We start from the raw sequence: 14,581 nt of genomic DNA on the forward strand, positions 1-14,581 counted from the left end.
TTTTACCTTGTCAGCTCCGGGATTCGAGCTTGCAACCTTTCGGTTATAAGTCCAACGCTCTAACCACTAGGCTACCTGCCGCCCCGTCTCTGTTCAGAGTATCTAGTTCAGCCTTAACAGTCTCCACTCGGAGTATGTAGTTGCGCCTTAACCGTCTCCATTGTCACGTCCTGACCCTAGTAAGATGTCATTTTCTATAGTAGTGTAGGGCAGGGCGTGACAGGGGGTGTTTTTGGGCTGATCTATGTTTTCTAGTTCCATGTTTAAATTCTAGTTTTCTATTTCTATGTTGGATTGTTTGGGGTTGATCTCTAATTGGAGGCAGCTGATCCTCATTTGCCTCTGATTAGAGATCATATTTAAGTAGGGGTTTTTCTCATTGTGGTTTGTGGGTTATTGTCTTTGGAGTAGTGTGTTGTCCTCTGCGTCACGGTTTGTTGTGTTTGTAATTCAAGTTTATTAAGTGTATCGCATTCAGTTTCACTTTTAATAAATATGTGGAACTACGAAAACGCTGCATCTTGGTCCGCTCCTTCGAACAGCCGTGACAGAATAACCCACCATAAAAGGACCAAGCAGCGTAAGAAGGAGCAGCAGGAGGAATGGACATGGGAGCAGATTTTGGATGGGGAAGGACCCTGGAGTCAGGCTGGGGAGTATCGCCGACCGAAGGAGGAACTTGAGGCAGCGAAGGCAGAGCGACGTTACTACGAGGCGTTATATGCACCGAAAGGCAAGTGCGAGAGGCAGCCCCCCCCAAAAAATGTTTGGGGGGGCACACGGGGAGTTTTGCTAAGTCAGGATGGAGACCTGAGCCAACTCCTCGTGCTTACCGTGGGGAGCGGGTGATGAGAAAAGCGCCGAGCTATGCGGAAATGCGCACTGTATCGCCCATACGCATTCATAGCCCGGTGCACTCGGTGCAAGCTCCTCATCGTTGTCGGGCTAGAGTTGGCACTCAGCCAGGAAGGAGTGTGCCTGCTCAGCGCATCTGGCCACCAGTGCATCTCCTCGGCCCAGTTTATCCTGCGCCTGCTCTACGCACGGCTTCCCTCATTCCCCAGCACAGCCCAGTTCGCCCTGTGCCAGCGCTCCGCCCGTGCCGGGCTACAGTGACCATCCAGCCAGGATGGGTTGTGCAGGCCATGCGCTCCAGACATCCAGTGCGTCACCAGAGCCCAGTACATCCTGTTCATGCTCCCCGCACTAGCCTGAAGGTGCGTGTTACTAGTCTGGCGCCTCCAAAGCCAGCCCCACTCATCAGGCCTCCAGTGCGCCTGCCCAGCCCAGTACGTCCTGTTCCTGCTCCCCGCACTAGCCCTGAGGTGCGTGTTACGAGTCTGGCGCCTCCAAAGCCAGCCCCACGCATCAGGCCTCCAGTGCGCCTGCCCAGACCAGTACGTCCTGTTCCTGCTCCCCGCACTAGCCCTGAGGTGTGTGTTACGAGTCTGGCGCCTCCAAAGCCAGTCCCACGCATCAGGCCTCCAGTGCGCCTGCCCAGTCCAGTACGTCCTGTTCCTGCTCCTCACACACTCCCTCCAGTGCGCATCCATAACCCGGTACAGCCAGTGCCTGCTGTGAGCACTCGGCCCTTAGTGCATCTCCCCAGTCCGGTGAGACCGATTCCTGCTCCTCTCACTCTCCCTCCAGTGCGCGTCCATAACCCGGTACAGCCAGTGCCTGTTGTGAGCCCTGAGCCTCCAGCGACGCTCCTCAGCCCTGAGCCTCCAGCGACGCTCCTCAGCCCTGAGCCTCCAGCGACGCTCCTCAGCCCTGAGCCTCCAGCGACGCCCCTGAGCCTCCAGCGACGCCCCTCAGCCCTGAGCCACCAGCGACGCCCCTCAAACCAGAGCCTCCAGCGACGCCCCTCAACCCAGAGCCTTCAGCGGTGGTCTGCAACCCAGAGCCTTCAGCGGCGGCCTTTAGCCCAGAGTCTTCAGCAGCGGTTGGCGGTCCGGCTTCTGGCGACGATCCATGGTCTGGTTCCTCCGGACATACAGAAGCGGGGGGATCAGCGGGCGGTGGTAGTACTACGCCCGGAACCAGAGCCACCGCCATAGACTCTAGTCACCCACCCTACCCTCCCTTTGTGTTTTGTTGGGTTTTTTGTTTTTGTGTGCATTCGGAGTCTGCACCTTTGGGGGGGGGGGGGGGTACTGTCACGTCCTGACCCTAGTAAGATGTCATTTTCTATAGTAGTGTAGGGCAGGGCGTAACAGGGGGTGTTTTTGGGCTGATCTATGTTATCCTCTATGGGCTAGGTGGCACCAAATCGTCCCACCTACGTAACAGCCAGTTGAATCCTGCGGCGCGATTTTCAAAACGTTTGAAATGCTATTACTTCAATTTCTCAAACATATGACTATTTTACAGCTATTTAAAGACAAGACTCTCGTTAATCTAACCACACTGTCCAATTTCAAAAAGGCTTTACAACGAAAGCAAAACATTAGATTATGTCAGCAGAGTACCCAGCCAGAAATAATCAGACACCCATTTTTCAAGCTAGCATATAATGTCACATAAACCCAAACCACAGCTAAATGCAGCACTAACCTTTGATGATCTTCATCAGATGACACACCTAGGACATTATGTTATACAATACATGCATGTCTGTTCAATCAAGTTCATATTTATATCAAAAAACAGCTTTCTACATTAGCATGTGACGTTCAGAAAAAGCATACCCCCCGCAAACTTCCGGGGAATTTACTAACAATTTACTAAATTACTCACGATAAACGTTCACAAAAAGCATAACAATTATTTTAAGAATTATAGATACAGAACTCCTCTATGCACTCGATATGTCCGATTTTAAAATAACTTTTCGGATGAAGCACATTTTGCAATATTCTAAGTACATAGCCCAGCCATCACGGGCTAGCTATTTAGACACCCGGCAAGTTTAGCCTTCATCAAAATCATATTTCCTATAAGAAAAATGGTCTTACCTTTCCTGTTCTTCGTCAGAATGCACTCCCAGGACTTCTACTTCAATAACAAATGTAGGTTTGGTCCCAAATAATCCATCGTTATGTTCCATCAGCGACGTTTTGTTCGTGCGTTCTAGACACTATCAGAATGGTAAATCACGGTCGCGCGCATGGCGCAGAACGTGACAAAAAAATTCTAAATATTCCATTACCGTACTTCGAAGCATGTCAACCGCTGTTTAAAATCAATTTTTATGCAATTTATCTCGTAGAAAAGCGATAATATTCCGACCGGGAATCTGCCTGTCTGTAAACAGAGGGAAAAACCGAAAGACGGGGGCGGGGCAGGTCACGCGCCTAAGCCTTTGTCCTCTGATAGACCACTTAGCAAAAGCTCTCGTGTGTTTCAGCCAGGGCTTTGAATTACGTCATTCAGGTTTTTCCCGGGCTCTGAGAGCCCATTGGAGACGTGGGAAGTGTCACGTAACAGCAGAGATCCTGAGTTTTTGGATGAGATGTCAAAGAACGCAAATAAATGGTCAAACAGGCCACTTCCTGTAAAGGAATCTCTCAGGTTTTTGCCTGCCAAATGAGTTCTGTTATACTCACAGACACCATTCAAACAGTTTTAGAAACTTTAGGGTGTTTTCTATCCATATATAATAAGTATATGCATATTCTAGTTACTGGGTAGGATTAGTAACCAGATTAAATCGGGTACGTTTTTTATCCGGCCGTGTAAATACTGCCCCCTAGCCCCAACAGGTTATCTATGTTTTCTAGTTCTATGTTTAAATTCTAGTTTTCTATTTCTTGGATTGTTTGGGGTTGATCTCTAATTGGAGGCAGCTGATCCTCATTTGCCTCGGATTAGAGATCATATTTAAGTAGGGGTTTTTCTCATTGTGGTTTGTGGGTTATTGTCTTTGGAGTAGTGTGTTGTCCTCTCTGCGTCACGGTTTGTTCTTTTGTATTTCAGTGTATTGCATTCAGTTTCACTTTTAATAAATATGTGGAACTACGAAAACGCTGCATCTTGGTCAGCTCCTTCAAACAGCCGTGACATCCATTCAGAGTATCTAGTTGAGCCTTAACAGTCTCTAACCACTAGGCTACCTGCCGCCCCATTTCTGTTCGGAGTGTCTAGTTCAGCCTTAGCCGTCTCTATTCGGAGTATGTAGTTCAGCCTTAAACAGCTCTATTCAGAGTATCTCGTTATTGGCCTGTGTACGGTTGTTGTGAAGCTGGTTGAGAGAATGCCAAGAGTGTGCAAAGCTGTCATTAGGCAAAGGGTGGCTATTTGAAGAATCTCAAATAAAATATATTTTGATCTGATTAACACTTTTCTGGTTACTACATGATTCCATATGTGTTATTTCATAGTTCATGAAATTCATGGTCTAATTCTAATGGTCTAATTTCTGTATCTCTCTCGCTTTCTATCTGTTTCCCTCTCCCTCTCCTGCTCTCTCTCTCGACATGACATTAGCCAGCTCAGAGAGCATGATAATGCTAGCTCTGACTTAGCGTGACTGGTAAGCCTCTACTCTCCCTCCCTGAAGTACGGTGGCCATCTGAGGAAGGGCAGATGGATATGTCTAAACACTGGAAAGAATTGAAGACGGGTTAATGGAGAGGCCTATTTACATAGTCAGTCGACCCTAAATCTCCTGTTAAGAATCACAAGAGCCTCAAACACCACAGCTAAAACATCAAGCCAGAGGACTACGGTCTATTGTGTTTGTGTTCCTATGGTCAATTACACTGCATATCCTTTTACCCGTAGGTCTCTTTGAACTCGGAAGTCACATTCCTATGGTAAAACTCCGGCAATTAGTGCATAGCCATATGGATTTGCAGTCAGGAAACTGACTTCTCGCTTTTAAGTAGGAAATAAAGTAACTGAGAGGTCATCAATTGTCATAAAAGAGGAAAAAGTCAATGATTACCTGTAAAACTATTTAACGCCAGGGTTGTGGGTTCGATTCCCACGGGGGACCAGTACGGAGAAAAAATTTATGAAATGTATGCATTCACTACTGTAAGTCGCTCTGGATAAGAGCGTCTGCTAAATGACTAAAATGTAAAATGTAAAAATATCTAGTCTATAGCTCACCTATGACACAGAAAGGCTTCCGGGCGAAACGGAGGCGACCCTGCCATCCTCTGTAGCGACAGCAGCAGCCGGCCGACCAGATCCTGATGATGTACTCCAGCCCAAACACCACAATCATCACAAACTCCTACAGGAAGTGACAAAATGGGAAGTCAGGGGAAAATGATACACAATGACAGCAATTGCTATAAATCTACAGATAGAACTATCTACAAGTGTGACACCTATCTGTTTATATCAGTTTCATCATTGTATTGAAAGTACAAGAAATTATTAATCATCCAATTTCCAACATATCATAACATATTAAAGTGGCATGCTTTTTCTTGACATTGAAACAGATTCATGATTTGAATGAATGATGACTTAAAGTGGTCTACTTCCTGTGAGCAGCATGTATATAATGTCATACCATCAGTGTCAACCTAAAATATGCTAATGCACCATTAGCATGCTAAATGTCTACACTGAGTCAACATAGTCAATTAGGTCACTACATTCATTGCAATTGGCACAACATTAGCTAGCTAGCATTTGCTCCCAGTATATCATGATTCAAATTCCGCTGATGCTAATCCAAGATAATGTCCCTAGCAAGTGTGGTCTAAAAGAGGCATATGGATGCAATGAGATTTTTAAATGAGCATGAATGCGGTTTCAAATCTAGTTTTCAGAGTAGCGACTGGAATCGTGTTGACACTGATTTAATTTGGAGAGGCTATGTTATTGAATGGAGACATCCAGTATGAATCCAGTTTTGATAAAGGGATTAATCTTCTCCTCGGATATCCCTCTTCCTATCTGTCATGGAGATACTTGCCTAGCACAGAAGGATGGACCGATGCATTGACTGTCACTGGCCCACCCAGGCTACAAAATGACATATACCACTAACCTTCCTAATTTCCCTCAGGGATTCATAGTCGTATTGAATTGAATGTCAAACGAAACAATATGAGTACATTTTTGTAACTTTATTTTTACACTATACTACCAACTGGATGTTTCCTTATCTGTACTTGCCCCAGAGCAATGACATACTCTTTAGATTTTCAAATGTACTAGGATGTTTGTAATCTTTGATTATTTGAATGGGAATTGTTGCTCTTTGTTGACTCCCTCTCTCTCTCTCTCTCTCTCTCTCTCTCTCTCTCTCTCTCTCTCTCTCTCTCTCTCTCTCTCTCTTCTCTCTCTCTCTCTCTCTCTCTCTCCTCTCTCTCTCTCTCTCTCTCTCTCTCTCTCTCTCTCTCTCTCTCTCTCTCTCTCTCTCTCTCTCTCTCTCTCTCTCTCTCTCTCTCTCTCTCTCTCTCTCTCTCTCTCTCTCTCTCTCTCTCTCTCTGTCTGTCTGTCTGTCTGTCTGTCTGTCTGTCTGTCTGTCTGTCTGTCTGTCTGTCTGTCTGTACTGTCAGTCAATAACCAAGGTCACCTACCATGCTAATTGACTCCCGTAAATGGAGTTCATTTCTTCCAGTTCACCACTCACATTTGAGCTCTATACAAATAACACTCATCTCTCACTCGTCTATTTCCCAGTTGCTGAGCAATAATGCTTCAAATATCAATATATTTCAGCAACAATTTAAATGACTGTCAAAATCAACAACAGGGCAATACAGAGACAATGATGATGACCAATTGACGACCCTTTTGCTCACTCTCCCTCGCGGCCCTCAAGTCTGCTGTAACAGTATGGTGATAACTCATCGCAGGGTACGGTTAGTAGATAGTGACCTGCTAGCAGCATTTCAATAACAGTACACTATCTACAACTTTAAAGGTTTCTTCGGCTGCCCCCATAGGTTAACCCTTTGAATAACTATTTTTGGTTGCAGACGTTTCTACATGCAAACCAAAAGGGTTCTACCTGAAACCGAAAAGGGTTCTCCTATTGAGACATCCGAAGAACCCTTTTTGAACCCTTTTTCTAAGAGTGTAGAAGAAGAAATCAATGTTGGTCCCGGATCAAATGACTAAACTCAATATGGAGACAACGCGTGAACCTTGGCCTGTATCGATTTTTCCTATAAGGACCACATACGTAGCAAGAGAGAGCTCTGCATCAGTAGGGTTCTTAACTTGGTTAAGTCCGTTTGAATCTGCTTTATTCACTATCAAATGACTAGATGATGGGAAAACAGAGAAGTGTTCCCAACTGATCAGATGAACTTACTGATACCAGAATGTATTCATATCCTCTTACCTAATTACTAATAGAAATCTAGTTGTGCAAAGAGGAGTTTGATTGAAAGCTCAACACATTTCAAAGCTTTGTATTTGCCTGCTGTGAAGCGATTGGTGACACTGCTTTCTGCTATCCACAGTGTCACCTATCACTGCACTCATTGTAAACAGGCACGCCGATGAACAGCTTCCGTGTCTGTGTCAGAACATATGCCTAGTTTCAACCAGTTTCTCACCAGGATGAGCAGACAGTCGGAAGAGAAGTCCTGGTGAGCCGGAATGGTGGAGAACACAGACAGGACCAAGCAACCAAAAACCAGGACGAACCTACAGGACAAAACAGATAGAAATCATAAATACATTTATCCAGAGCCATATGACACAGAAGAAGAACATGGCAGTTTGGTCAGGAAATGCCTGATCTCATTATTAATGCTAACGTGATTAGCTTGAAACATGCACCGTCGCTGGACTGGAGAAGCAGAAATATCAGACCCATACCCATGCTCCTTTCCCTACCTCTTTCTGCAAAGAACCACAGTCTTTGATAATCTTCCACCTTCATAATGATACAATCTTTTATTTTTCCATTAAATAACTCTGAAATATGAGGTGGGCCAACGGCCTTCCAAGTAGCATCAATGGCAAAATTACGAGCATCGGATTTAGAGTTATAGATGTCTTTTGTGTTAAATGGTGAGAGAACATCTGTGTTTGATCAGGATTGAGCTCCGTCTTAAAGCTTGGCTGTGCCTATGGAGTTTGTGAGGGAAAGGCTAAGATAGGGCTTTGGATGCCAAATGACTTATTGTCTTTGTCTTTCTAGGATTATCATTGAAACTATAGCATCTTGATTTTCCTGCAAAGCAGTGCTTTTGAAACTAGTGGAAGTGTTGCATTTCAGTATCTACTGGGCAAAAACTGGTTGAATCAATGTCATTTCAACCCCAAAATTCAATGTGATGATGTTGAACCAACGTGGAAAACTGATTGGATTTGCAAAAAGTCATCAATGTAACAGAATGTCGCCTATTTGAACCTATATCCAATTAGTTGACAAGTCAACAAAATTGAAATTAAAACTAGATGCTGAAAAGATGTCTGAGCCCAGTGGGTGGTGAGTCATAACAAAGACAAAGCACTGTTGACCAAACACCGCTGTAGGGGAGAGATTAGCCTTGCATGCCAATTGTCTAGGTTCTCCAGGATAACAACAGTGTGAATATGGTGTCTGGCTATGGAGATAGAAACTGAACCCTGAGTTTAGATAGAAGAGTCATTCCAGTGTGATGACAGTGGCATTCACAAAATGTAAACAATTAGAAACAATCCAAATAAGGTCAGCCAATATGTCGCTACAACTTCCTCTAATGTCCCTCGACCTCCCTTCTCTTCCTTCTCAGTCAATATTTGAGAGTGACATTCAGAAATACAAACAATCATCAAGAACCCCAATAAGGTCTTTGAAGATGTCACTATGCCGCACAAGACGTTACTACAACTTCCTCTACCGCCCCCCCGTCCAGCCACCACCCTTCTGTTCCCTCTCCCTTCTCCACAGCTGTAGCCTATGGAGTATGGATGATGAGAGGCTAGAGACTATTAAGCCGTCCCCCGGTGCCTGTAGGCTAGGCCCTAAATCATCACTAAGATGAAAGAAGATGAAGAACCTTTAAAAGTTGAAACGCATGGCCAAGCGGGTCAGGGGGGTGACTTCCAGACTCTGAGCTTCTGAGCAGCGTCTGTGTGAAAAGGGTGGGCGTCCTGTGCGGGTCGCGATCCCCAGCCGACCTCTCGCTGACCGCTATAGGACTGTGCTGATGTGACCCCGGCCCCGATCTGACCTTTGACTCCAAGAGGGAGCCCAAACAGAGGTTGCGGTTTTCCATAGCCAGAGGAGGGATAGATGGTTATGTGGTTATTTCGATTTAACCGTCGACATCTGTCGTCCAATACGCTCTCCTCCTTCTGTGAGGAGTCAGGAAGTAGAAGGCTTTGTATGTAACCCAAGAGGCTAAATAAAAATTATTCCTTTTCAAGTTTGAATATTTAACATTTTAGTGTTTTTACATTAAAAAATACAGTTGAGGTGGGAAGTTTACATACACTTAGGTTGACGTCATTAAAAGTTATTTTTCAACCATTCCACACATTTCTTGTTAACAAACTATAGTTTTGGCAAGTCGGTTAGGACATCTACTTTGTGCATGACAAGTAATTTTTCCAACAATTGTTTACAGACAGATTATTTCACTTATAACTCACTGCATCACAATTCCAGTGGGTAAGAAGTTTACATACACTAAGTAATAAATGTCAGGAATTGTGAAAAACTGAGTTTAAATGTAATTGGCTAAGGTGTATGTAAACTTCCGACTTCAACTGTACATCCTAATTAAATTGGGAAGTTAATCAATTGTGCATATGTCTGGACTGGTGAATGCGTGCCTTGACAAGTATCATGTAGCTGTCAACTGAAAGGACAGCTGGCCTCATAAGTCTTCCTCCACTCTCTCTCTTGTCAAGATCTCTAAAGGAGAATTTCTGAGTGGCTGCTAAACAAGGTTTTCAGAGTGCCTCCTTATCTAACTATAATAAACACCAATGTCTCTCTTTTCAAAACAAATAGAACCATTTGTGAAATACTTAATGAAAAACAATTAATTAGTTATGAAAAACAGGCAAGGTTGTTTATCATTGAACGATCTTCCCTAATTACTTTGCCGCCGCCTCCCTGTCCTCTCTGCAGGCCTCAGTTGCCTCGTGTCACATACTGTTGTAGGGGGAGCTGTCCCAAATCGCACCCTATTCCCTACGTAGTATGGTGCACTAGATAGGGAATAGGGTGCCATTTGGGACGCGGAGCTAGTATCTGGAGTCTGTCACAGCCCTCACAGCTCCAACAGAACACAGAATTGCCCTTAACCTTTTAAAGAGAGCCCCAGAGTAAATAAAGATTTGGGAGTGGGGACTTGCGCACGCACGCACGCACGCACACACGCACACACACACAGAAGCCCATCATCACCGAGCAGTAGCAGGCAGTAAGTGCTTGTCTATTTTGTATAATTTAATTGATTTGTTTTGAAACAGAGTGCCAAGGAAATGACTAATGTCCAAGCACTGGGGTCTGTCGTACTGGCTACATTACACTCAATCATCCTCATTTTGAATTAGATTTGCAGCAAAAAGCAGGCGTCTGCATTTGTTTGTCTCCCAATCAGTCGTGTTGTCAGGCTCTCAGTGGATATCCGTGGTAACACGAAGGTCTGGTAGTGTTGTTTGTACGGATCACAAACAACACTACCAGAAAAGTTGGAGTAGAAACCTTAGAAAAACATGTACACTGCAAATACCGCACGTTTGTATTGTATACGATTGTAAGGACTGGGTAGGCAGAGGTTGTGTTCCAAAGTAACCTTGGATGGCGCTGTCTTCTTTCCAATACACCTCTCTTAGCAGAGGATAGAGTGAATTGCGCTTGACTGTACACACTACTGCGAGACACAGGACATATCACTGTATTCTATGTCATTGTAAGGATTGGGCACTGGGGCAGGCAGTCAACCTTGGATGTCACTTTCTCTTTCTTTCAAGTATTTCTTCTCTCCATATCTCTCCTCTCAGCGAAGGGTAGAGCAGGGTAAGATGAGTATATGGATGTATACAGTATGTGTAAGGGTAGAGCAGGGTAAGATGAGTATATGGATGTATACAGTATGTGTAAGGGTAGAGCAGGGTAAGATGAGTATATGGATGTATACAGTATGTGTAAGGGTAGAACAGGGTAAGATGAGTATATGGATGTATACAGTATGTGTAAGGGTAGAGCAGGGTAAGATGAGTATATGGATGTATACAGTATGTGTAAGGGTTGAGCAGGGTAAGATGAGTATATGGATGTATACAGTATGTGTAAGGGTTGAGCAGGCAGGAGTTGACACAACCTTGGATTGCACTTTGTCCTTTCTTGATCTCTCCTTATGTCGATCTCTCCTCGTTGTACAGGGCAGAGTGAATAGCAGCTGCATGTATACGTAACAGTGGAGAATGTATATATATATGATATTGTGTTGAGGACGTATTGCCTTGAGCATCACACACTCGATTTAGAGTCAATGAGGAAGAATTCGGAGAAATATGTCTCACATTTTCCCACAGGCTACAGTTCATTAGAGACAGACTGAAAGCTAATTACATTAAGACTATTTATTGCCTAATGTGTGTGTGTGTTTCAGTGTGTGTGTGTGTGTCATCATGACATGGATCCACATGCCATCAGTACAGCCAGCTCCCTAGGATAAATGAGTGGCAGGCAGCCTAGCGGTTAACAGCATTGGGCCAGTAACTGAAAAGTTGCTGGTTCAAATCCCTGAGCCGACTTGGTGAACAATCTGTCAATGTGCCCTTGAGCAAGTCACTTAACCCTAGTTGCTCTGGATAAGAGCGTCTGCAACTACCGCTATGCTGTCCATGGTGCTGAAATGTGTGACCACCAAAATCCTTCATGAGTTATTGATAGTATCATCTATCTATATGGTCTGTTTTCAATGTGTGGCCATCCAATCAAGGATAAAATAATGTTTACTCATCACTGTCTCTGGCAGTTGCCTACAACTGAAAATCTCATTCTGACAGCCTAGATTGTCAACTGTCATTGGATGTCTGTCTAGTAAGATGGATTGTCATTTGATGTCTGTCTAGTAAGATGGATCATCACTGGACAGTGCCAGCTAGGGTCAAAGTTCAAGGGTCATCCAGGTTAGGGTTCATACTGGACGGTTTGGTCACAAGACAGTCATATCAGATAGCCTTGAATAGTGGTATTATAAACACATGGGCTAACTTCTCACTTTCTCTTTGATATAAACTTGAGGCAGACAAGAGAGGAAGCTCAAGTCATATTAGTGTCAGGTCAGTATCATCCTTAACACCTTTATGAGCAGACTAGGAGTCGAAAGAGTAACCCAAAACCTAATAAAATCTATGTCTGCTCATAAAAATACTGTCTGTCTGGATGGTCCGGAGACGTTTTCTGTGTGTGTGCTCACGCGCTTGTGTGTGTGTGTGTGATCGCCCATAAAAGTGCACGAGAGACAGAGGCTGTGTGTGTGTGTCATCTTGCCAAGTCTATATTAACTAATGCCACTGTTTATGTGCCTGGGAGCGTATCTAATGGACAGATCAAAACAGACAGCTTATTATCTTAGCAACTACTTCATAACCCTGACCACAGACCAGGTGTTACGGTTTCATTTCCAACAGGAAGTTACTCTACTCTATTAGGAGAGATTAGCAACGGTGGAAATATGGTCTTTGTCATCTTCATTGTAGTCGCAAAATATTATGATCATTGACCTTATCATCAGGGAATCAAGTCTCTAGGCCTGGGTTGCGGTTTAGCAATTAGTGACGAAAATTAGCGGTAGAATTTGATTGCTTAATCATCATGACGAGAATGTCAATCACCGTTGGCTTCATTCTGAAAGTCAGCATCATTTCATTTCATTGCCAATTAATTCATTTGCACTATAATACTGAGCACATTCAAAGGTGAGCACCAAGAATACATCCATTATCTAGTGACTCTTCAGTCTCTTTGGATGACTTACTTAGTCTGAGAATTTATTTTTATGGTCCTTGTAACCTAAAGGTTGTGACCTCATGACCTCTGATCCACCCGTTGAGGTCCTCTGCCTCACATGCCTTTACACAGTCAGACGCCCAGTCATGTACTGTATGTCTCCTAGAATTCCTCAAATAGCACCCCCTACTGTGTTGGTTTATTCCAGAGAAGATGGGGATTCTAAATGTACTCAGCACATTCCAATAGACATACATGGGGGTGGGACGTCATCGGGTTAAGACGCGCCATCCTATAGCATTCTATGGAGATCACACAGCCGTATTCAACATGGGAGAGATGCTCTGAGGCAGTTGCCTTGACAATTTAGTTAAATTGCTTGTTGTCAAAATGGTAAAGTTAGCTCAGTTGAACAACAAGTAAGAACGTGGTATCGAATCCGTCAGAAACACATGGATGCATACACGTACACACACGTACACACACATGTACACACACACACACACTTTATGTTCTTCTAACCTCGTGGGGACCTAAAATGTATTTCCATTCAAAATCCTATTTACCTAACCCCTAACCCCACCCCCCCACACACACACACACACAGAGATAAGTGACAGTGACACTGCCAAGCCTGTCTACTGTCGTCTACGCATACGAGTGTATAAGAGGCATTTCATAAACCACTGACAATTAGAGTGTGTGTGTGCTGTTGAATAGTGACAGTGAAAGACTAAGTGTATGTGTGTGTGTCAGTAGGAGCTATGGTAGCTCTCCGTTGGTAAAGGGTAAGGACTCTGACAGTAAGCCTGGCCGGGAAATGACTGTCTGTGTCAGTGAGGAGGACTGTAAACGGTAGACAGACAACACTACTACCACCACTACTGGAGTAAAGAGTAAAGACGACAGAGCAATTTCCATGATGCAGTCTGCTCTTTAAAGGTCCGGGCCAGGAGGCACTCTGGTACATCTCAAATCTCAAGAGTGTGTGTGTGTGTCGGGCGGGGTGGGGTGGGGGGGGTGAACGTGTGTGTGCGTGTGAATGTGTGTGTGTGTGTCGGGCGGGGGGGGGGGGGGGTGAACGTGTGTGTGCGTGTGAATGTGTGTGTGTGTGTCGGGCGGGGGGGGGGGGGGGGTGAACGTGTGTGTGCGTGTGAATGTGTGTGTGTGTGTGTGCGCGCGTGTCTGTGAGGTTGGCAACCAGCAGGGAGAAAATATTGTATCTCCTCACTCCCATTACATTGATACAAGACGTCCTTCTCTTCAGAAACCCCTTGAGAGAGAGAGGTTGAGTGAACGCAATTAGCTAGCTACAGTAGGCTAGCGTAGTGTAGCACTGGTTACTGTGATAGCACCACTGGGCTACCATTTAATGCTAATTAGCCATCCTAACTTTAGCGGGTAGCGCTAAGTGACTGTGTTTTGCAGACACAGAGCTCATGCTGAGCTAGCGTTTCACAGCATGGACATAATAAGGCTAAACATAACACATTCAAAGAGAGAAAGAGAGAGAGAGAGAGGGAGAGGGATACAGAGATTAGGGAGAGAGAGACAGAGAGATAGGGAGAGAGACAGAGAGAAAGAGGGAGAGAGGGAGAGAGACAGAGAGATACAGAGAGAGAGAGAGAGAGAGAGAGAGCAAGAGTGTGTGTGTGTGTGCGCGCGCGCATGCATATCATAGTGTGTACAGTATACCATAATCGTCCTCACTAAAGCCAACGCTCTCTCCCATCCCCTGCTGACATCTTTAAAAGGCCTGGA

At 44.7% G+C, this 14,581-nt stretch overlaps 1 protein-coding gene across 4 annotated transcripts in view; it reads right to left on the reverse strand.

The window, feature by feature from the left end:
• Positions 1-14,581, reverse strand: part of LOC115147235 (potassium voltage-gated channel subfamily KQT member 5) — a 134,242-nt gene that overhangs the window by 33,372 nt on the left and 86,289 nt on the right. For all 4 annotated transcript variants that reach the window (XM_029689352.1, XM_029689353.1, XM_029689354.1 and 1 more), the window contains exons 2-3: positions 7,473-7,563; positions 5,056-5,182 (exon numbers count right to left, since the gene is read on the reverse strand). In XM_029689352.1, coding sequence (XP_029545212.1) covers positions 5,056-5,182; positions 7,473-7,563 — 218 coding nt within the window. The remainder of the gene's footprint in view (positions 1-5,055; positions 5,183-7,472; positions 7,564-14,581) is intronic.

This window comes from Salmo trutta, chromosome 14, assembly GCF_901001165.1.
Source record: "Salmo trutta chromosome 14, fSalTru1.1, whole genome shotgun sequence".
Classification (NCBI taxonomy): Eukaryota; Metazoa; Chordata; class Actinopteri; order Salmoniformes; family Salmonidae; genus Salmo; species Salmo trutta.